At 33.9% G+C, this 21,735-nt stretch overlaps 1 protein-coding gene across 1 annotated transcript; it reads left to right on the top strand.

Annotated features, from left to right (window-relative positions):
* The first annotated feature begins 6,046 nt into the window (after positions 1 to 6,046).
* Positions 6,047 to 20,147, top strand: LOC110027880 (proline-rich receptor-like protein kinase PERK2). Its single transcript, XM_020729498.1, has 4 exons — positions 6,047 to 6,300; positions 6,404 to 6,456; positions 11,527 to 11,600; positions 20,085 to 20,147. The coding sequence occupies exons 1-4, from the start codon at positions 6,047 to 6,049 to the stop codon at positions 20,145 to 20,147; spliced, it is 444 nt and encodes a 147-aa protein (XP_020585157.1).
* Positions 20,148 to 21,735: the final 1,588 nt, after the last annotated feature.

The raw sequence follows: 21,735 nt of genomic DNA, 5'->3' as shown, positions 1-21,735 counted from the left end.
TTACATAACGAACACCTCAAATTTTATATTTATAATATATAATTGATGTGGAGTATTTATGTAAATAAAAAATCATAACTTTTTTGCATTGAATATAACTGAGCATAAATGTTTCCACAAAAAAAAAAAATAAAAAAAATAAAAAAAAATCATGTGTTAGTAACACAAAATTTTAATTAATATTTATACTGTAAGTATAATTGCAATCCAAAAAATATGATAAAACAGGTACTATAATCGCACTTTTCAATCATTAGAATTATCGGATATTAAATTTAAAGATGTTATCGTAATAATATTATATTTAAAAAAAAATTTACGTACACAGCGCATAATTCAAAGAAATATTTGTGTACTTAAGACGTAAGCTAGGTTAATTGTAAGTTATATTCGCGTTATATCCCCTGTAACCTACTTGTAACTTAGAAATATATGAAAAAAGATGCGCGAAACTTACTAGTTAAAGGTAGGTTCCAAAGAGGTTACATAGGGTATAACGCGGATATAACCCCCAATACCCTCCATATAACTACCAGACGTACGCAGCTCTACTAGCTCTACTTGCAGGAGAAAGTAAATCTAGCCTAAAACATGCTTGCAATAATATTAAACTAAAAGGAAGTATACTAACTTTAAAATTTATTTTTCTTCCTACCCCAAACTTGATTTTAAGCATGTATAATATTCAATACATAAAATAGCTCTGCATACGTATGAAATATTTCTCCATAATTCATAGGTATTTACATATCTAATATTTAAGATTTAATATTTAAATTCATAACATTTTGATGTCATAAATTTATGTATAAAGTTATGTATTTAATAGAACGATAAAAAATACAATAAAAAAGATTGTCGAATATATTACAAAATACGATAGATTTTAACAAAATTATTAAATGCTAAAATGCTAATATTAGCGAGTTTGGAAAAAGAACATCAGTAAAGTAAATAAAACATCTTATAATAATAGAAGAGCCAAATATTTTCTTAATTGGGGGTCCAACATTAGGAAAATATTTGTGTACGTAAGACGTACGCAGAACTGCGTATGTCGGGAGGTTATTCAGAGAGTACAACGGAGTTATATTCTTGTTATACCCCATTTAACCTCTCTATAACCTACATGTAACTTATCTGTAACCTACAAATAAGGTTCGCGCTTCAGTAATTTTGGTAGTTACACAAGGAGGTTACAGGAGGGTATAAAACGGATATAACCCGTTTGTACCCTCTGAATAACCCCCGACGTACACAGCGCTGCGCACGTCTTACGTACGTAAATATTTCCCCCAATATTAATAGTTATAGAAAAATTACAAAGCAGAGTGTTATTTTAAAAGAGTATGATGCGATTAACTTAACTAGATTTTTTATAATTAAATGCAAGGCTACTCATGAATTTTAAAATTAATTAATTATCTAGAGTAATGCTAGTAGAATAGGTGCAATTATGCTTGGTAATAGTATCATATATATGTATATATATAAATAATATTTTGATAATAAATGTTGATTAAAAGATACTCATCAACTTCTAAGCAAGCAATTAATAAATCATTTAGAATAATCTATTTTATGGTGCAATAGTCTTATTCATTAATTAATAATTACTTAATTAAAAGTTAATAAAATTATGTATATGGGAACAATTTGGATGGAGAGTTAGGTTGAAACCTATTTCATAGGTCCTTAGTGCGCCCCTTTGCTCTGCCATTGCCTATATAAGCAAATTATGTTGATGGGAACATTTTTATTTTTAATTTGAGAGAATTTACTGTGTCGTGGTTTTTTCTATTTAGGTAAATTGTATTTTGATAGCTTTTCAAAAAGCTGCACTAAAATCTGTGTTTTTCCACCAGTCCTGGTTAGGTGCGGTGACAGCTTTCTAGGTGCGATATAACTTTTTAAAAAAAAAAAATTGTAATAGCTACAGCAATTCTTTAACATCAGATTGTTTTTCAGCAGTTTCACAGTTATTTAATAATAAGCTGAAGCTGCCCCAGACAGACCCTTAATCTCAAACTCTCCCGTACAACTATATGCAAAATAATTAAACAAATAATTAATATCCAGCTAACATCAAAAGATGTGAGTTTTATATACATGTCATTCAATTTCTATGTATTTACATATCTACAACCTATACTTCTATTTTTATATGCATACCACCTTACTTGTCCATAAAAAAGTGCATTTCACTTTTTAAAAATTAAAATGGTGGTATTTTTTATGTGATACGAAAGAGTTGGGTGGTTTAAATGTAAAAAAGGGTGGTTTAAATGTAAAAAGGGTGGTTTAAATGTAAAAAAGTGAAATATGTAATGGAGTTAAAGCTACTGAATAAAGGCATTTAATTTACCTAAATTCAATATGATTTTGACCTAATTTAATTGGAGCAAAAATTACATATATACCAAACATTTCTTATATGTTTACACATCAATCTAACATCTAAACTTCATTTTTTACGCTTTCAACCCTCAAATCCTTCATATCACATGTAAAACATCAAAATTACTAATTATAAATTAGTGAAATACACCTCTGACTGGTTTAATTCATCTTGGCTAAATTTTTTATTATGCTGGATCTTAAAGTTATTATATATTTATATTTGTTTAAAATATGTGTTTTTGCTATTGCAAGACAAATTCAAAGACTTAAAGATCGAATTTGCTTAATATTTGATCAAAATGGCATATGTGTACATCAAAAATATGTCAGCACGAATCTTAAGAAAATCCAACACCAGCAGAGAAGATGGCTTGGCGAGCTGGGGCCTAATAGGGACAGTTCAAGAGTCCGCCACTACAGGAGAGATTTGAATTAGCGTCGAAAATTTGCATCGGATTTGACGACTGATTTGTGACGAAAATAAATTATTTTATTAGCGTCCGAATTTACATAGGAATATTCAACACAAACAACGACAAAATTAATGGTGGTGTTGTGGCATTTTTTTGCGTCGCATTTGCATCGAAAAAAGCCGACGCAAAGGAGACGATAAAGCCAACGCAATAGACCCGAAAAACACATCCTAAGCCTTCCGATTCATTTTCTTCCTGGCGCCCGTCTCTTCTCCTCCCTCCCAAGACACCCCTCTGACCTATACTTCTATTTTTAAATACATACCACCTTTCTTGTCCATAAAAAGTACATTTCACTTTTTAAAAGTTCAAATGGTGGTATTTTTTATGTGATACGAAAGAGTTGGGTGGTTTAAATGTAAAAAGTGAGATATGTAATGGAGTTGAAGCTACTGAATAAAGGCATTTAATTTACCCAAATTCAATATGATTTTGATCTAATTTAATTAAAGGGACAATTACATATATACCAAACATTTCATATATGTTTACACATCAATCTAACATCTAAACTTCATTTTTTACACTTTCAACCCTCAAATCCTTCATATCACATAAAAAACATCAAAATTACTGATTATAAATTGGAGAAATACACCTATCTAGACTTAGATAAATTTGTATAAAAGCCAAAAAATCAAAGTTTAGGTGTTGGACATATAAATACATAAGAATTGATTAGTGTTATTGATAAAAAAAGATGGGTGCAATTTGAAAATGTATAATTTTGATGCTTTTACTAGATTTTTTATTGTAATGAAAATTAAAGATTAAAATTTTATTCAACAGGTAAGATTATCATAAAATAAAACAAAAAAGGTAAAACGTTAACCTCTGAGTGGTTTAATTCATCTTGGCTAAATTTTTTATTATGATGGAGCTTAAGTTATTATATATTTATATTTGTTTAAAATATGTGTTTTTGCTATTTCAAGACAAATTCAATGACTTAAAGATCGAACTTACTTAGTATTTGATCAAAATGACATATGTGTACATCAAAAATATATCAGCACGAATCTTAAGAAAATCCAACACCAGCAGAGAAAGATGAAGCCGACGCATTAGCGATAAAGCCAACGCTAATAGATTTGAATTAGCGTCTAATAGGGACAGTTCAAGAGTCTGCCACTACAGGAGAGATTTGAATTAGCGTCGGATTTTGCGACTGATTTGCGACGAAAATAAATTATTTTATTAGCGTCATAATTTACATATGAATATTCAACACAAACAACGACAAAATTAATGGTAGTGTTGTGGCATTTTTTGCGTCGTATTTGCGTCGAAAAAAGCCGACGCAAATGAGACAATAAAGCCAACACAATAGACCCGAAAAACACATCCCAAGCCTTCCGATTCATTTTCTTCCTGGTGCCCGTCTCTTCTCCTCCCTCCCAAGACACCCCTCTCCCCGTCGCCGGTCCCCATTCCTCCTTCGATCCACCGAAATTCGTCGCGACCTTAGCCGTTATGAAAAGGCAACTTCAGCAATTTTTTTTTTTTTATTTTTAAAGTTGGTATGTACGTAACATTTGAAGTATAGGTTTTAGGAATGTATATGCATAAGATTTCAGTGGTGAGTATGTAACATTTAAAGTTTAGAAGTTAGGAATGTATATGCATAAGATTAGGTTTAGAGTAATGTAGTCTTTAGCTTAAACTTAATATTTTAGGTTTATATATATTTATCCACCTTTAGGCAATCTTCAGGTGAGATAAGCTGTTAGAGAAGGATAAAATGGTGAGAAATTAGAACTTCTATAATATATGTTGTTATGAGAGAGAAATTGTCATTCTAAAACTAATAAACTTAATGCGAGGTAACATAATTAGTTGTATTAGTTGCATTAAGAAGTTACTAAAAGAAGTCGCAAGAGTCCAAAAATTACTCATGTCAATTACTAATGGAAAAGCCATGCCTTTAAACTCAAGTTGCATCAATTTTTTTCATTATGTGGACCTACAAAAGCTTTCCCCAAGTATAAGAAACTCCCCAATTTAATGGGTCTACCTACAAAAGCAAACCCTTAATGATATTTTCATGTAAGCTTGTTTAAGAAGTCTAGCAATAGAGAAAAGTTCTTAACGTTTAGTATGGTAGTATGTAGGTATAAATTGAAGTTTTATTGTTAGTTAGATATGTATATACATAAGAGTTCAATTGGAGTTTTGGTGTTAGCTTGGTATGTATATACATAACCCTTAACATTTCGTCCTACTACAGATGATCACAGATGGTGCTGGTGATCAGCTACCTCAACGGGTGAATTAAGTAAAAATTGATTTTTACTCTTAATGTTTAAAAAATTAATTAATAATTGGCTTTTATTATATAGGTGGAGTACGAGTAGCTCTAGGAGAGGTACTTTCCCTTCCACACCTCGAGCACTGTCAGCAGTAGTGGTAGTCAGTCTACCACTATGCAGTCTAAGTTCGAGCTATGGATGTAGGTAGCGCGGAAGAAGAAGGTCGAGATCTCTCGTGCTTATATGGGTGGCACGAGCTCGTCACATCGGAGTACTACAGAGCTTTCCAAGCAAGTTGTTGTTATGACTGAGTAGGTTTACCATATGCGTGAAGGCAAGCAGAGAATTGAGTAGAGTATAACATGCATGACAGATTATAGAAGATTGTTGGGGCAAGCTCGGTGACTGATGTAGTCGAGGAAGATGATAAGGAGGGGGAGGATGAGAATGAGGATTAGAAGGAGTTTTTATGAATTTTTAATGTATAAAATGTTTGAACTTATATTGATCAGGGTGTAGATGTAAACTTTTGATAATTTAGATTTGTGATAGTATCTTCTTTTCCAATATTATATTTTAAAGAGCTTTGAACTGTGATATGATTGGATATAGTGTTGTTGTGATGTAGATTAATCTTTTTTTTTTGTATTGAGGAATAGCTCTTACTCACGCTTTTCTTGTTTTTAGACATAGCTGCTACTTATGTATCACATTTACTACACCGTTTTTTTCTGCTTATGATTATTTTTCCCACTAGTACGAATCTTTTTATTGTAATTTCTTTGTTTGTAGATGGCCATAAGTGGTATAGGTGGTCAGCTATCTCATTGACCCCGTGTTCTAGGGACCCTTGAGACCACCTACGGTAGCAGGAAGAGGAGATCGTCTACTCCTGCCACTACTTCCACTATTGCTACACCTTCTATGGCACCTCCTCCCCCATCTATTGTTGCTACACCTTCTGTGGCACCTCCTCCCCCATCGGCTGATGCTACAACTCCTGTAGCACCTACTCCCCCACCGTTTGTTGCCACCCCTCCCGCGGTGCCTGCTCTAGCACCCAATGTCGCCATGTTTCCTGTGGTGTCTGCTGCTTCCGCACCTACTCGCCCACCTGTCACTAACACACCACTTGAGCCTAGTTCGTCAACTCATGCCCCCCGCCCCACCCCCCGAGGGTACACTTATTGTCAAAGGAGACTCGTATGTTATTTTTAACATTATATTACTTTTATTCTTTATGTTATATATTTTTTGTTGACAACTTTGTTTCTTAAATAGATTCATTCTCCACAAACTGCTCGCACCTGCATCACAGAGACTATCAGGAGTAGGTACGACGAGTCAAATATATCTTGGAAGCAAATACCTGTAACCACTCAAAACTTGTGGTTCAGAGAGTTTGAGGTACAATCATTTGATTTAATTTTGCATACTCACATGGGTTATTTTTACCGTTGCAGAGGTCCTTCACCTGGCTCTTAGAGCATCACCAACATATACACCTAAAATTTGAGATTCAGGGCAGCCATCGCCTTGCCGACACCTTCATGACAGCCAGCTGAAGGGATGAGTGGCCTGCCTGAATTGGCGAGGGGATCTAGGATTAGTTGAATGCACCTTGAACCTCTCCTGATTATAAGAGGAAGAGGCAGATGAATCGGGCGAACCAAGCGATGGAGGGGACCAGGGGTGTTGCACTTCATATTGGCGGTCGGACACCCATACAGAACACTACGTGAGACTAGTAATATTTTCTTAGATATTTAAACATTATTCAATTTTTGGAGCATTTTTTTAGCGCTAACCATTTTCGGACACTACATAGGTCAAGGAGTTGAGTTGTGCTCCCTCCATTGCGGAGCTGCATGTTCGAACGCATCGGTGCCCGAGACTACGTAGTGGGTCTCAGAGTATTCCCGAAGGCTGCCATAAGTTTAAAATCTTAGATTAAAAGTTTATTTTGACACTAATCGTTGAAAGTGTCATTTAAAAGATGGTTTTCATTATGTAATAGAAGTTTGAACAGCTCCGGGAGAGGAACTTGGCTGCTGAGGCCCAGACTTCCACCAGCAGCAATGGTAGTCAGTCTTTCACTCCGCAATCCGAGTACTAGCTATGTACCCAGGCGGTGGGGAGGAAGAAGAGGAGGATTTATGGCCTTGGAGCGAAGGGCATAGCCTTTGAGGTTGAACTCTCTCGTGGTCCCATTATTAGTTCTCAAGCTCATCACAGCCAGATTAGGAGGCTCTTGTCAAACAGGTGACTGCAATTAACGAAGAGATTTGTCAGTAGATTGAGCAAATGTTGGAAGACCAACATAGAGTCGAGGACTCTATAACGCGCTTGGCGGAGACCTTAGCAGATAGCCAGATCAAACAACCAATGACATCCGTGTAGGAGGAGGAGGAGGAGGATGATGATGAAGATGATGAGTAATTTTTTATATTTTTCTTAATTTGTAAACATTATGTTGAACAATTGTTGTAGAATTTTGTGGATTAACTTTTCTATTCTTATTTGGGATGATTTGTGACATTATCTTTCTTTTTTTAATGATGTTTTTTAGAGATTTGATTTGTGATATGATTATTACTTAATATGATATGCAATTTGGAATGTATTTTTGTGTATGTTGTGGAAATTTAATCCATATTTTAGATTTCATTTTCTGTGTTGCAGATTTGTGTCGGATTTACGTCTGCTTTCAGATGCAAATGCAAAATCGACAACAATATTTCAATGTTATAAGATATTTTTCGATGTCAATTAGACGGTAATCTGACACTAATATTTATTGTTTGATATTATCAGACGGAAATTTTGGCGCACACTTCGTATAAACAACTTAAATGCTAGTACAACGCAACAATAAACAAATTATTTGTGTTGGAATATTTCGACGTAAATTGGATGTAAATGAAAATATCGGCCCCTAATTTAATGACGAAAAAAATCAGACGTTAATCAAATGCAAATCCCCTAATTTAATGACGAAAAAAATCAGACGTTAATCAAATACAAATCTGAGGATAATCCTTAAATATCGTCAGAACTGCGTTGGATCTAGCCGACACAAATATGTTTAATTCTTGTAGTGCGCATTTATTCACCGACTCTTGCTGGACGAGAGAAATCTAACCCCGTGTTAGACAAAAACATCCCAAAAGTTAACTTGAATGGACCTCACATTAATGATCCGCCAGTATTCTTCCTACTTGAGGGTCGATGGCAAAAGCCGCCCAGATGTTAAATTGGTGGTCGGCACCTTCTGGTCAACCCTTCGGCCATGGCTGCCCAGATCACAAATCGGTCGGACGTCAATTCAGAATATGGCCTTATAAAGTATGTATTACTTAAAATACCCTCTATTGTACCTACTTTACTAGGTATACATATGTATCCTTACGGTCCATTCGTCTATAAATCGAGACTCATTTCATGAATAAATGTTATACGATTTTACTATTCATTATCATGTTTTTTCTGCTCTTTTCTTCTCTGTCACGTTCTAATCTTTAGATGTGTCATGGACAATTTCAAATTCAACATTGTAAAAAGTGCAATGAGCGATAAGTCATGCCGTCAACAAGAAGTTAAGCGCAACAACAACAATAAAAGGAATATATCCAGAGAGACATGGACAACGTGAAATGCACCAGAGAATTCATGAAAGAGTTTGTGCAGCGGGAAATACAGAAGCTAAGAACCCAAATAGTGAGTCAGGTGTTGGGCCAGTTATCTTAAGAAACATTTTTAGTTTAATTAAACCCCCAATTATCTTAAGAAACATTTACATGCATACCACTACCACTGATCAATTCCTATGCATTTACATATCCAACCCTAAACCTTCAATTTTTCTATCTCTGTCATCTTACCTGTGCATGAAAAGATGTATTTCGCTTTTCAAAAATTAAAATATTGATGTTTCTTATGTGCTATTAAAGCTTTGATTAGCATACATGTAATATGTAAATACATGCACTGTATGTAAGAAAAACAGAATTGCTAGCTTTTATAACTTTAGACTATGAGTTCAATAGTCCATCCATTGAGGTAAAACAAAAAGAAAAACAAAACAAAATAATTTCAACAGCTCTTTACGAAGGGAATCTTCCTCGGACACCCAGATTCAAAAAACCAAATTACTTTTCCCATTAAGTGGGTGGCTTTGGGCCTTCACAAACACACCAACTTGCTTCACGGACAAAGAAATGGCAGAAGAAACTGCACCAGATACTCTTTTACATGCCAGTGGTCCTTTAAGACATAGATTCCCTGTTGATATTTAGAATCACAATCCCCTCAAATCTATGACCATAGATTCCTTTCTTCCAAACTTCATCTCTCATTCCTTCCTCACAACTTGGAAGGCTGCATCTTCTGTCATTAGTATCAATCTCATCAGAATCTCCTGCAAATCCGCTTTGATGTGTACAACTTCAAATATCCCAGCAATTCTAAAGAGTTTTTCTTATGTTTATAATTGTTCTTCAAAACCATATTATCTTTTCACAGAATCTTGGAACAAAGTGCACATATTTTAACCATTGTTTGACGAAGCATAAAGGGAGGCTGAAAGGTGAGATCTTTGGATCAAATCAAGCGACGTATAGTGGTTAGTTACCGCAGCTTATGAGAAATGAATTATTCTTCAAATGAGGAAGAAATGTTGGGGATCATTTATATGTTCCTGATTATAATTAGCACCAGTCATTTGAGACAAATATTCCTTTGCATAATCTTAGATGATAAGAGATGACTGGAGAGCTTTTTGAATGCGTTGTCATTATTGTTTGGACTAAGATCTTTGGCTTTGGATGGAGATAAGATATGGTAAACAAAAGAATATGATGCTGTATATTTTTGAAAATTTTGGGTAGTGTCTGCTTTATGAGAAAATATTACGTGTAATGTCCGCACGTACGGAGATAGTTGTTGAATGAGCTGCTTGTGAGCGGAGAGCCGCTCGAATGAGTGGTCTATGAATGTGCAACAATGTTACTTCATCCGAATGGTTTGTCTTCTTTGAAGTTAAAGAAGAAGGAAGGTATGATATTGGTGTAATGAAGCATAGAGTTTCACTTTATGATATTTTTTCAGATATTTGATTAATATTTAATAATTTTTAAAAATAAAAACTAAAATATGTAAAAAAAATATATTTTTAAAAATAAAAAGATAAAAAAAATTAATTCAAGGTGTAATGAATCTCAAATACGCCCAAAGTTACCGTCAACTTTTATTAAATTATGTAAATATTTGTCGACATGAATTTTATTTAAATTATTTTATATTGTTTACATTTTAAAAAATTACAACTAATGTTTTTGCTATTTTTTTTTTTGTGAAAAATATATTATATTATAGAATAATCACTACAGGATTTTATCAAATTAACAATACGCTAATTCTAATGTTAATATGCCAAAGGTCCGACACAAAACAGTATTAGCGGCGGATTTGCGCCAGACAAATGGTCCACGCAGAAACGAGCCATAAATGCAAGCAGCGTCGATCGTGGTTGATGCAAGCAAATTGGCGAGCCAATTTGGATGCGACTTATTTCGATGTAAACATTAATTAGAACATTGGCAGATGTGTTTTGCATGGTATTACACAATGGAGTGTTTCAAACAATTGTATTCAAGCTAGGAATGGAAAACATGTATTCACTGGATTGAAGTTTGCTCCAGATTCTTGCAAATTCTTGCCAAGGAAGAAATTAGGATCTCCTGAAATTATGCTGAGAAAGGAATTCAAGCTTGTTTTCTGGAGTAGGAAATCTAATTGAAGTGTAGTTGCATGTTTTCATGTACACCATTATTTTGAATGAACATGTTTTTTTTTTTTTTTATTTTTTTTTATTATTATTGTTTACACATTAACATTTACATGCTTTATTTTTTGAATTATTCACACCCATATTAATGCATGTTCTTTTTTTTTAATCATTATTACTTACACACATTTATCAAGGAATGAATTGGGTAAAATGTAATTTATTTTTGTCACATTAAGGGTTTGGGGCAGCTGCAGCTTATTGAATAATCTGCTGATAAGCTAATTAAAAATAATCTGCTGATAAGCTATGTGCGGTGGCTATTACAAATTTTTATTTATTTGGAAAAGTCATGTCACAACCAGAAAGCTGCAACAGCACTTAGATAGATGTGGTATGAAAACACTATTTTCAACATTTTGAAAATACAAAAGATGTCAAACCGTAGTTTACACACAGAACTGGTTTGCTTTTAAAACGTCACCGCACCAATTAAGCTGCTCCAATCGGGTCCTAAAAGGTAAAGTTAAGGTATTTATATGTAAATACCTAAGAATTGGGTGGTAAGTATATTAATGCCCCTATTATTATTACCATTATTATTATTTTGTTCTCATAGGTTCTACATCTTCTGATTCCTCTGGGAAGAAGATGAGAGAGGTGGCATTTCCCATCTGTACTGTCCATTTACAGGTACTCATTTTGTCCATCTTTTAACAGCATTTTTTTTTTTTTTTTTTTTTTTATAATCTCAAAACTCTTGGATGTACTTTGAGATCAACACAATACATAAATAATTAGTATTTTACTAATTTGAAAATAAATTTTATAGTTTGAAATAATTTAGTTTTCTTAAAAGCCAATTGCTTAAAATTTATGAATTGTTGATTTGCATGTGCAAGTTCCTAAATCCGTTTCTTGTTAGTGCCCAATAATCTTTGTGTGGTCTCATTGTGGAAAAAAATATTACGACCAGATTCGGAAGCTACGTCCCAACAACAGACGTGATAAAACGGGGCGGAACGGGAGCTCGGACCTCCGCTGTATCACGTCTGTTGTCCAGACGCAGCTCACGTTCGGACTCCGGACGCAATATTTTGTCCTCGTTGTGGTTGCTGGTCTAGTTTCGCACCTTCAAGCCAACATATTTGTTGTCGGTTTCTACAGAGTCACCCATCTATTGATGGCTTCCTGTTTAATATTTTCCTCACTTGTCTTCTATTGCATCAACTCTGCTTTTAGATTGAATTTATATTATTTGAGTAAATGTTTATTGTTGTTTTATTAAACGTAATATTGTTGATGTGAGTGTGCACGAGCATTCTGTTTTATGAAATTTTCATCTTTGCGGACAACTATAACTTTTAAGATAAGATTAGGAAAGAGTTTGGTGCTAAATATTAAAGTTGATATGTTTTTAACCATTTCGAATTATTAGTTTTTAGAGATGACAATGAGCAGTTGGTTGAAACGTGCTAAAAAGATCGTCTCTAGAGGTGATCCCAATAGAAGAGAGAGTGGTAACTCATCTGAATCGTCTTCTGCACGCAATCATTCTGACTCACATGAGCACAACATAAGAGGTACACCAGATTCAGGAACACAATTGTCTCTTAATTATGGACATCAGACATTGCAAACATATGAAAGCATTTGGCTTATTGTTGTCTTTATTATTTAAATTGCTTTTACTTGAATATCTAATATTTGATGTTATGATAAAATTTATTTATATTATCCTTCACTATTATAGATGATCAAGATGTCCCCATTAGGCAAGGGGGCCCACTATTTACGTAGATGTTCAGAATCTACCTCAAGGTACTTGTGTTCATATCGAGGTGAATGAAAATTGTGTCTTAAATGAGCTTGCGGCTTATTTTTGGTTTTAAGTTTCATTTTAAGTTGGTGTATGACACGATGTCATGGCTTCTTATTGGAATGAATCATCTAACCTGAGAACTTCATTTCTTTTTTTATCTCTCTGCAATTCTGGTTGGCTTCTCGGATAGTTGATTCCTTAGTTATTGCTGACATTATCGACATTGCAGCCAGTAAGGAGCTAGAACCAAGCTATTGGACCAACATTTCATGTTAGTTACATAGCATTCATGATTTTTACTTTGATTAGGAAAACAAAGAGATCTACAAAAGCAACCATCTCGTTAGGTTTCTTCGATTATCTAATCGATGTTTTTGCGACATTTTTCAATTTATTGCCCATTAAATAATCTGCATTTAAGTTGCATTTTGATGGCTCTGATCTCATTGAAGAATTTTGTGCTTTGGTTTATTTTGGTTGATTGATATTCGTTGATCTTCCACTATTCTCAAGTTAATTAATGCATTGAAAAAACTTTTTTCTGAATTTGGCGATCTAAAATGTTTCTTTACTATGACGAGGGTGGAAGAACAAAGGCATGTTACTAATCATATTTTTATATTTTGTTTCTTATGACACCCTTATGTAATTATGTACTCGCTCCAGGCTATCTTCTTTTCTCATGGGACAAATGAAGTTATCTTTGCAAAAAAGTTTGATGCTTTTGCTGAAATTAAGAGAGATTCAATGATGTGCAGCTTGATGTAATGATGTGAAGCCTATGAAAATAGAAATTGTAGGAGCAAGGCCTTCCTTTTTAAAGGAACAAGTGGTATAAGTTCCGCTTTAATTGGAACACGACATCATTTCTCCACAGTTAGTTCATAAGCAGGATGTAAGACCCTCCTTGAACGGAATCACGACTTTCCTCTTTCGATTAGCTGACATGTTTTCTATTTAGATAGGATGTAAGGTCATCGACATTCCTTTCTAAAGGAATAGGGACATCACATCATCTTTTGAGAAGTGGTATAAGACACCCTTTAATGGAACATGACATCCTTTCTCCCCAGCTAGTTCGTAAGCAGAATGTAAGGCCCTCCTTGAATGGAATCACGGCTTTCCTCTTTCAATTAGCTGACCCGTTTTCCTTTTAGATAGGATGTAAGGTCATTGACATTCCTTTCTAAGGAAACAGAGGCATCACATCATCTTTTGATAAGTGGTATAAGACCCCTTTTAATGGAACATGGCGTCATTTCTCCCCAGTTAGTTTGTAAGCAGAAAGTAAGACTCTCCTTGAACGGATTCATGGCTTTCCTCTTTCGATTAGCTGACCTATTTTCCTTTTAGAGAGAATTTAAGGCCGTCTGCATTCCTATCTAAAGAAACAGGGACAACGCATCAACTTCTGAAGATTGGTATAAGTTCCCCTTAAATAGAAAATGACATCCCCCTCTCTAAGTTTCCTCAGCTAAACAATGGCTTTTCACCCTAAACTAGTTAATTTCATTTAGATAAGTTTTGTCTAAGGAACTCCCTAATGGAAGCTTTGAAAAGTTTTTGTTCATTAAACTTGAACAACAAACAACAACATCTCCAATTGAATTTGATTCAATCTCCAATTTTCTCTTGGGCATTACCTGCCTAAGAGTCCCCATAAAAAATTCACAACTCTTCAAAATCAATCCTTTAACTATCCTTAGGCTTGAAACTTTCTAGTTGGACTTAATTCAAATTCAACCTTCATTAAACGTCTCCTGTTAAGAAAATTTCCTAGTAGGAACACCTCAATTTGAGCTCGATGACTTTTAAGCATGCGTAATAAAATTCCTCAATAGTAAACCTACCTTCCGACTTATTACACCTTCCGTAAAGCTCGTTGACTAGTTTGGTCAACACCAATATGTGTGGCATACCTGAAGGGTACACCAAACATATTTAGGGTACGTTTGTTGACCTCACTTTTGTGAGGCCCCTTCTTTCTCTGTAGTGTTTCATAGTGGCCTTCTTAGATACTTAGAAATGGGACCAACACACTTAGATCTTTAAGCTTGCTCTACATTCACTTAAGGTTTCATAAGGTTAAGCACAAGTCCTCAACTATTGGTTGAGATGATGAGGATTGAAACTGGTAGAAGCCCAAGTTGAATTTCTACAGGTGGAGGAGACCTTGGGAAACCCATGAAGCCTAGAGGCCTAAGAATCCTTGTGATGTCCTATTGACCACCTTTACACCCTTTTTGGTGTGGAGGAAGCCCATTGGATATGAGGCTAATTCTAGATTAAAGAAAGATGCACCCTTTGTACCACAATCTTTAATTAAGATAAAAAGAATATTAAAACATCAAAATGTAAACCATAGAGAAATTGGGTCACCACAATTGGACTTGGGGCCTATCTAAATGTCTTCCCTAAATAACCACAAAAATACACTAAATTCAACCATAAGCTTAAAATACTCAACACCCTTAAAGGAAATTAAAATCACCTACTTACAAAATCAAAATAAAATAAATTAACCAAATATCAACCACCAAAGACTACCAAAAAAAAAAATACTAACCAAGTTAAGCTCATACCAAAAGCACTAAGATTGTCAAGTTGAACTTAGGATCAAAACTGAAAAAAATGAAATAAAAAACTAAATTAATCTAATTAGTTAGAATAGTTAATCATAAGAGGTTTAAATGGTAGGCCCAACCACCTAAAGGAAAGCCCACCATTCAAGGTCCAACCCAAAAGCCTAAGACCTATGACCCAAGCCCAAATCTTGGAACCCAAAAAACACCCAAATAACCTAAAGATAGCCACCATGACAACAATCTAATCGGAAAATAATTAAATCAAATCAAACTCAACACAAATGCAAAGAGATAAAATTTATACACTTAACCAAGAAAGCCAACACATGGCTCCTAAGTCTAACCCACCCAACTACAATCCTTGGAACTTAGGTTAAAGCTGAGTCAAGCCACCCAAAATAGGCTTTCCCCAATCATCCCAAAGCCTTATCATGCCTCCTCCTTCCCCATTAGAGCCTCCATGCTCAAGCACACCAAATCATGGAGAAAGCTTTCCCTCACTAGCCAAAGCCTCTGAAATCCCTCTGTTCAATCCCTGAGGAGCCACCAAAGCCTCTCATGCACGGCAATGCCTCTCACATGGCCTCTCATGGATATTTAAGGTCCCAACCCGAGTGCCTCAGAGCACATGCAAACTCCTTAAACTCTCATTAAAACCCTTCGCCTTCAACACCAACTTTGCTCCCACAGACACTATTGGCCATCTCCCACCATTTCTAAGTCACCTCAGACACCCCTTAACCCAAATTTCACCTCTAAAACCCAGAGCTATTTACGGCCTTGACATTAACCTCACCAAAACTCCATTTCAACCCTTCTATTAGCTTCACAATGCCCTAAAATCTTATCCCCAATCAAAATCCCTCCTTCGCACCCTCTAACCTAGCTCAGCACCAACACAAGCCCCCATTTTGCCTAGCATCTATCTAGAGCCAATTTTCAAACAAATTAGAGAAAAGAAGAGGTGTGCGCATCCAAGGCGTTCGTTTCCATCAAACCCAATTGAGGTCTCACCTCTTGGGTTAAGGTAATGGCTTGAATTCCCCATTTTTTACCGTAGTTTGGTCTTTTGTGAAACAAAACAACAATGAATGCCCACTTAGTCGTATGGATAGGTTCGTCATACTTAGATGAAGCTATAAAATCAAACCCCAAATAATTTAACTAACCCTAGCACAAGATCTTAGGATTTAAATACGGATGGCTCTCTGTTTTCTGGCTCATGGGGACGATGAATGGATATCGTCATTTTCTGTGTATTATAAACGGACAACCAAGATCAAACCGGATGGTGGAACTGCGAAGAGGAGTGCAACGGATCGAGGCCACCTTAGCAACCCATGTGGAAAGCGCAGACAGTCGTAGGGTGCCGCTTGGAATTTTGGAGCTGACAAGGATGACGCGACGCTGATTGGGTTAAGTGGGAAAAATCTGATTTTTCTTAATTAATTTTATCTATAAAATAAATATAAGCTTTAAAAATTCATAAGTCAACAAATAAAAATCATAAAAATAAAATAAAATAACCTCTGAACTTGATGAACAGAAGAAAAAATAATAAAAATAAAAATGAAATTAGTTAACTTATATTTAATTTTAAATTAATAAACTGCCCCATAGTAATTTAATTATTAAAAATTAAATATAAGACCTAAAATTTTTAGGAATCTCCACTAATTTTTCCAAGAACAGAATTTCCCTAACACAAAAAGCCATAATTTTCTATCAAAATTATAATTAATCTAAAAAATAATTATAGAAAATAAAATATTAATCAAAAAATTTAATTTCAAATGGAAATTAACAAGGAAAATTAGGGCTTTGATACCCTACAATAAAATTATGATTTCCATTTCTGAAAATTTAAAAATGAAATTAACACATTAAGAGAAAATTTGTAATTTACAAAGTTTGCACATTAGCCCCTTTGTCTCCTAAACTTAATTAAAATAGTAAAAATCAATCAAGTACCCCTAATATTAGGACCTAATGAAGACATTAGGACAGCCCATGAATTAGAAAGAGTTATTTTCCAAACTAACACTAATTATGAAATAACTCGTAAAAATAAAATTAAACAATTCCAACTCAAACTAAAATATCAATTCATTAATCTTTCCCTTTAAAATGTTTGAGAAAATTAATGAGTTAAGCAACTTTAACTTTAATCAAAACTAATTCATTAGTTAGTCTTTAACATGCTTAAGAAGATCAATGAACCAAATTAACTTTAACTCAAATTAAAACATCAATCCCTCCCTTAAAATTTTAATAAATAAAATCATAAATGATTTACTAGTTCTTCTAAACACCTAAGAAGGTTAGTGAATTAAGAACAACCATATATCAATTCTTCTTCAATAATATCTAAGAAGACAATTAATAAACTAATAATTCACTAATTTTTCATCAAAGATTAATGAACCCAATAAATTTTAAATTAATTAAACAAACCCTAAATTGTTAATTTACTAAACTCTTCTTTAAGAGAATTAGTGAGCAAAATAACATCAAATCAAATACTAACTTATTAGCCTTCCCGTGGTGAAGAGTTAGTAATACTTAAGAAAATCAACCATTTCAAGAACATTAAATGAAAACAAAATAAACAAACCTCAAACAAAAATACCAATCCCAAATGAATTAATTCATATTAACAAGTTAAATACTTAGGAAGATTAGTGAACAAAATTAAGGGAATATGGCTAAGGTTACCCTAAACTAGTAACACAACTTCTAAAAATAATCTTTAACATTGAATTTAACACATATACGAAGTTATGCTCAACGTTACCCCGAACCAGGAGCATACTTCTCCAAAAAAAATCAATAATCCAAAGACCATTCAAATGTCTATAAACTAAAACAGTTAAGGCCTATTTGACTTCTCATAGGATAATAAAAGCACACTTAGCTTAAATCGCACCCCAAAACAAACTCAACCTAGGAGACAAAATGGGTTAAAGAGTAAAAGTTGCAAATTACAAACTTAACTCATAAAGCACACCATAAAAAACACTAACAACGTAAACCCTAAAAACTTGGTTTGAGAAGAAAATTTGAAGGAAGCAACTCATGGCTGCTAACAAAGATCCTTCTGGTCCCTTGTGACCAATCAAACCACAAACTCTAAAGAATCGGGATGACAAAACCATGGGATCTAAATCAGGTCATCCCAAATTTAAAATAATAAAAATCACAAAATAAAAAATCAAATTGGCCAAGAAGTCTTAAGCAACCTAAAATTTTCAAACCCTTACAATTCGAAAAAGACGCTAAGACTTAAATGAAACCCTAATGAACAAAGATCATCAAACACTACACGGGTCTACGAATATCTCTTGGACAATGCAGCCCATAGTGGTTGATAAGAATCTTCTAGTCGGAATAGGCTTAATCACCTCTTTGGCTAAATACATCAGGGAAACTGACAACTCGGGAATGACGGAAAGCCATGGGTATCTTGACCGAGTTGTCCTAAAATAAAATAATTAACTCATTAATAATCAAAATAAATGCATTTATTTCTCTCACGTTAAATTATGACAGCATTCTAACTTTGTTTGCAGAGCTAATAAGAAAAACTATTGTTTTAAATTTACTTAACATGTTATTAGGTTGTGCTAACTCTATTTTGCATGACTGCTAAGAAAAACTACTCTTAGATTTACTTTACATGTTATTAGGTTGTGTTAACTCTGCTATAAATTAAATAAGATGTTGTAGTAATATAAAATCCACCTTTCAAGACTTCTCTTCTTTTATAGAGTTAGGAAGTGTTGTGGTCAAATGACTATAAACATCCAAACTATCAAAAAGAAGACGAACAATAAGTGAATGATGAACCTCAACTAAATCATCAAAGGTAGGTCAGGTTATGTCAGTTGACAAGTCTGACATATGTCTAATATTGGCACCCATATTGTCAGTTTGTTCGTTGTCTATTCGATAGGTCTGTCCCCATTTTAGGCTGATATTTACATTTTTGTCTCTTGCCTGGATTATCAATATGCTCACCTAAGAATTAAATTTTCCGCCCCAACCAAATAAATAACTTTGACCGTTTAATATTTTTTTCAAAACTAAACTCATAACCAGAAACAACTGCATAAATTATTGCATTCACAACCATAGAAATGTCATGCATCAAAAATAACCTTGATTGACATTAAATAAAATTTGAGTATAAATACTTTTTTTCAATTTAGGAATATGAACGAAAACATGATCTATAGGGAAAACGAAAAACATGATCTATAGGCATTAGCTAACATATTGCTTCTACTCCTTGTCTTCAGACCCTCACTCATTGCACGAAAAGTTGGGGTTTGACCCGTGAGAACCACTATCTTATAGAGTGAGTTCTGCATATGCATGTCGATTGGCCTTCTGAATAAATCTTCTACACATTCATCATCAAGGACTTGCATAACTCATTAGACAGCCTGTTTTTATGCACTTGATATTAACCAAACACAACTAAGCTCTTGAGTGTGGTGAGACAAAACATTTAAATTTGAAGACTCGAAAATATATTTGCATTAGTCTTAGGACATTTTGCATACCATATATGATTAGCCAACTTGATTTATAATCAAGACTTAATACCTATTATTTTTACTAAATTAACAACCTATCCTATCTTGCATCATTGTGACTGAGAATGCATGGTTTTAATTGTGCATAGGTGGTTTAGATGGCGGCTCTTTTTAGGTAGGGTTGTAAGACCATTACGTTCTGTTTTTTTTTTTTTCTTCTTCTTCTTTTTAGGTTAGGGTTCTAAAGTTTCACTTCTCGGTGAGCTCTGAGATTGTTCATCTAGTTATGATGTAAACACTCACCTTTAGGCCTCTGCATGATTGTATGACGTACAGTATATGTTCTAGCATTCTAATAAAACATCATGATGAAATATTAAATTTTTCTGCAAGAACATCAAATGTCAAACAATAGGATAGTCTAGAACATTACTGAGATCTCATCAATATCTCTAAATGTCCCTACCTCTTCTCCCTTCGACCTATGTCAACTGTTCAATTTTTCTAAGTTTTCCCTGTTTGGAAATCCAATGTCCAATCATGGAAAAATTAAATTAGAATATTTATGGGAATAAAACTACATCCTTAATTGAAACTTTTCTTACGTAACATTGGTTGTTTAACATGCAATTAATTACAGGGGTTTACCCTTATAGAAGGATAAAAAACTCAGAACTAATCTAAGTCTTATCTAGTCTTCAGATTAGATAGGGGAAATTATTTGTCGGGTTTAAAGCACAAACCAATGCAAATATCTAATATTTTCAAATAATTGAATTTGTCATAAAGTTGTATTTCTATCTTTCAATATGGTGTAATATTTTTGATATCGCGCTCAATTATTTAAACAATCAAATCTTTGAATCTGCACGTCATTCAAAGGCCCCCCTGTGTCGGGGGAAATGAGGGAAAATAAAAAAAAGAGAAAAAAAGAAAGCCCAACACACTTGCACTTCAATTTTTTCGTACAACCATACAACTTCAATTTTTTCGTACAACCATACAAGTCTTATGTATTACATATATAACACCTAAATTTCAATTTTTACAAATATCACACTCAATTTTTATGTATATATATCTAACACATAAACTTCAAGTTTTACGTACAAACCACATGAATCTTATCTATTACATATCTAACACATAAACATCAATTTTTAATGTACAAAGCAGATAATCCGTATGTATTACATGTCTAACACCACAACCTCAATTTTATAAACATTCCATTCGATTCTTATGTATTACATAACCCTAAACATCAATTTTTACCTATATATTACATATCTAACAACTATACTTCAATTTTTACAAATATTCCACTCAATTCTTATATATTACATATTTAATTTTTGCACATATTCCACTCAATTCTTATTTATTACATATCTAGCATCCAAACTTCAATTTTTACATACAAACCACACACTTCTTACGTAGTACATATCTAGCGTGTAAACTTCAATTTTTACATAAAGACCACACAAATCTAGAAAATTAAGGAAGGGAAATGCCCTAAATAGAGAAGAGAATTTAACTTAAGCTCTGAGAGAAGGAATACTCACCAGAGCTACGAAATTATTGGTGCAAACTCCCCAAAATTGTCAGACGCTCAGTTGAGAAGAGTCGTTGTCGGAGCCCTAAAGCAATCGTACTATGGAAGCGCGAACGAGGCTCGTTCGAGCGGGGTTAGAAATTTAGGGCCTTTGAGACAAATTCACGCCAGAATTTGCCAACGCAAACTTATGGACATCAGCTAACCATCCGAGCAATCGATGCTACTAAGTAATTATATTGCGTTGAAATTTATCAACACAACTTTTGACACAAATGGTTTGTGTCGACACAAAGCGGCGCAAAGACTTATCATTAATCAGTTC

Source organism: Phalaenopsis equestris, unplaced genomic scaffold (assembly GCF_001263595.1).
Source record: "Phalaenopsis equestris unplaced genomic scaffold, ASM126359v1 Scaffold000460, whole genome shotgun sequence".
Lineage (NCBI taxonomy): Eukaryota > Viridiplantae > Streptophyta > Magnoliopsida > Asparagales > Orchidaceae > Phalaenopsis > Phalaenopsis equestris.
Note: the sequence above shows the minus strand (reverse complement) of the source record. Positions and strands in the feature narration are given on the sequence as shown.

Excerpts from the sequence above, each read along its gene's own strand:
- LOC110027880 (XM_020729498.1), top strand. The coding sequence starts at position 6,047 with ATGGCACCTCCTCCCCCATCTATTGTTGCTACACCTTCTGTGGCACCT. Across the intron at positions 6,457-11,526 it reads ACAGAGACTATCAGGAGTAG|GTTCTACATCTTCTGATTCC; the intron begins GTACGACGAGTC and ends TTGTTCTCATAG. Across the intron at positions 11,601-20,084 it reads TCTGTACTGTCCATTTACAG|GTTAGGGTTCTAAAGTTTCA; the intron begins GTACTCATTTTG and ends TCTTCTTTTTAG.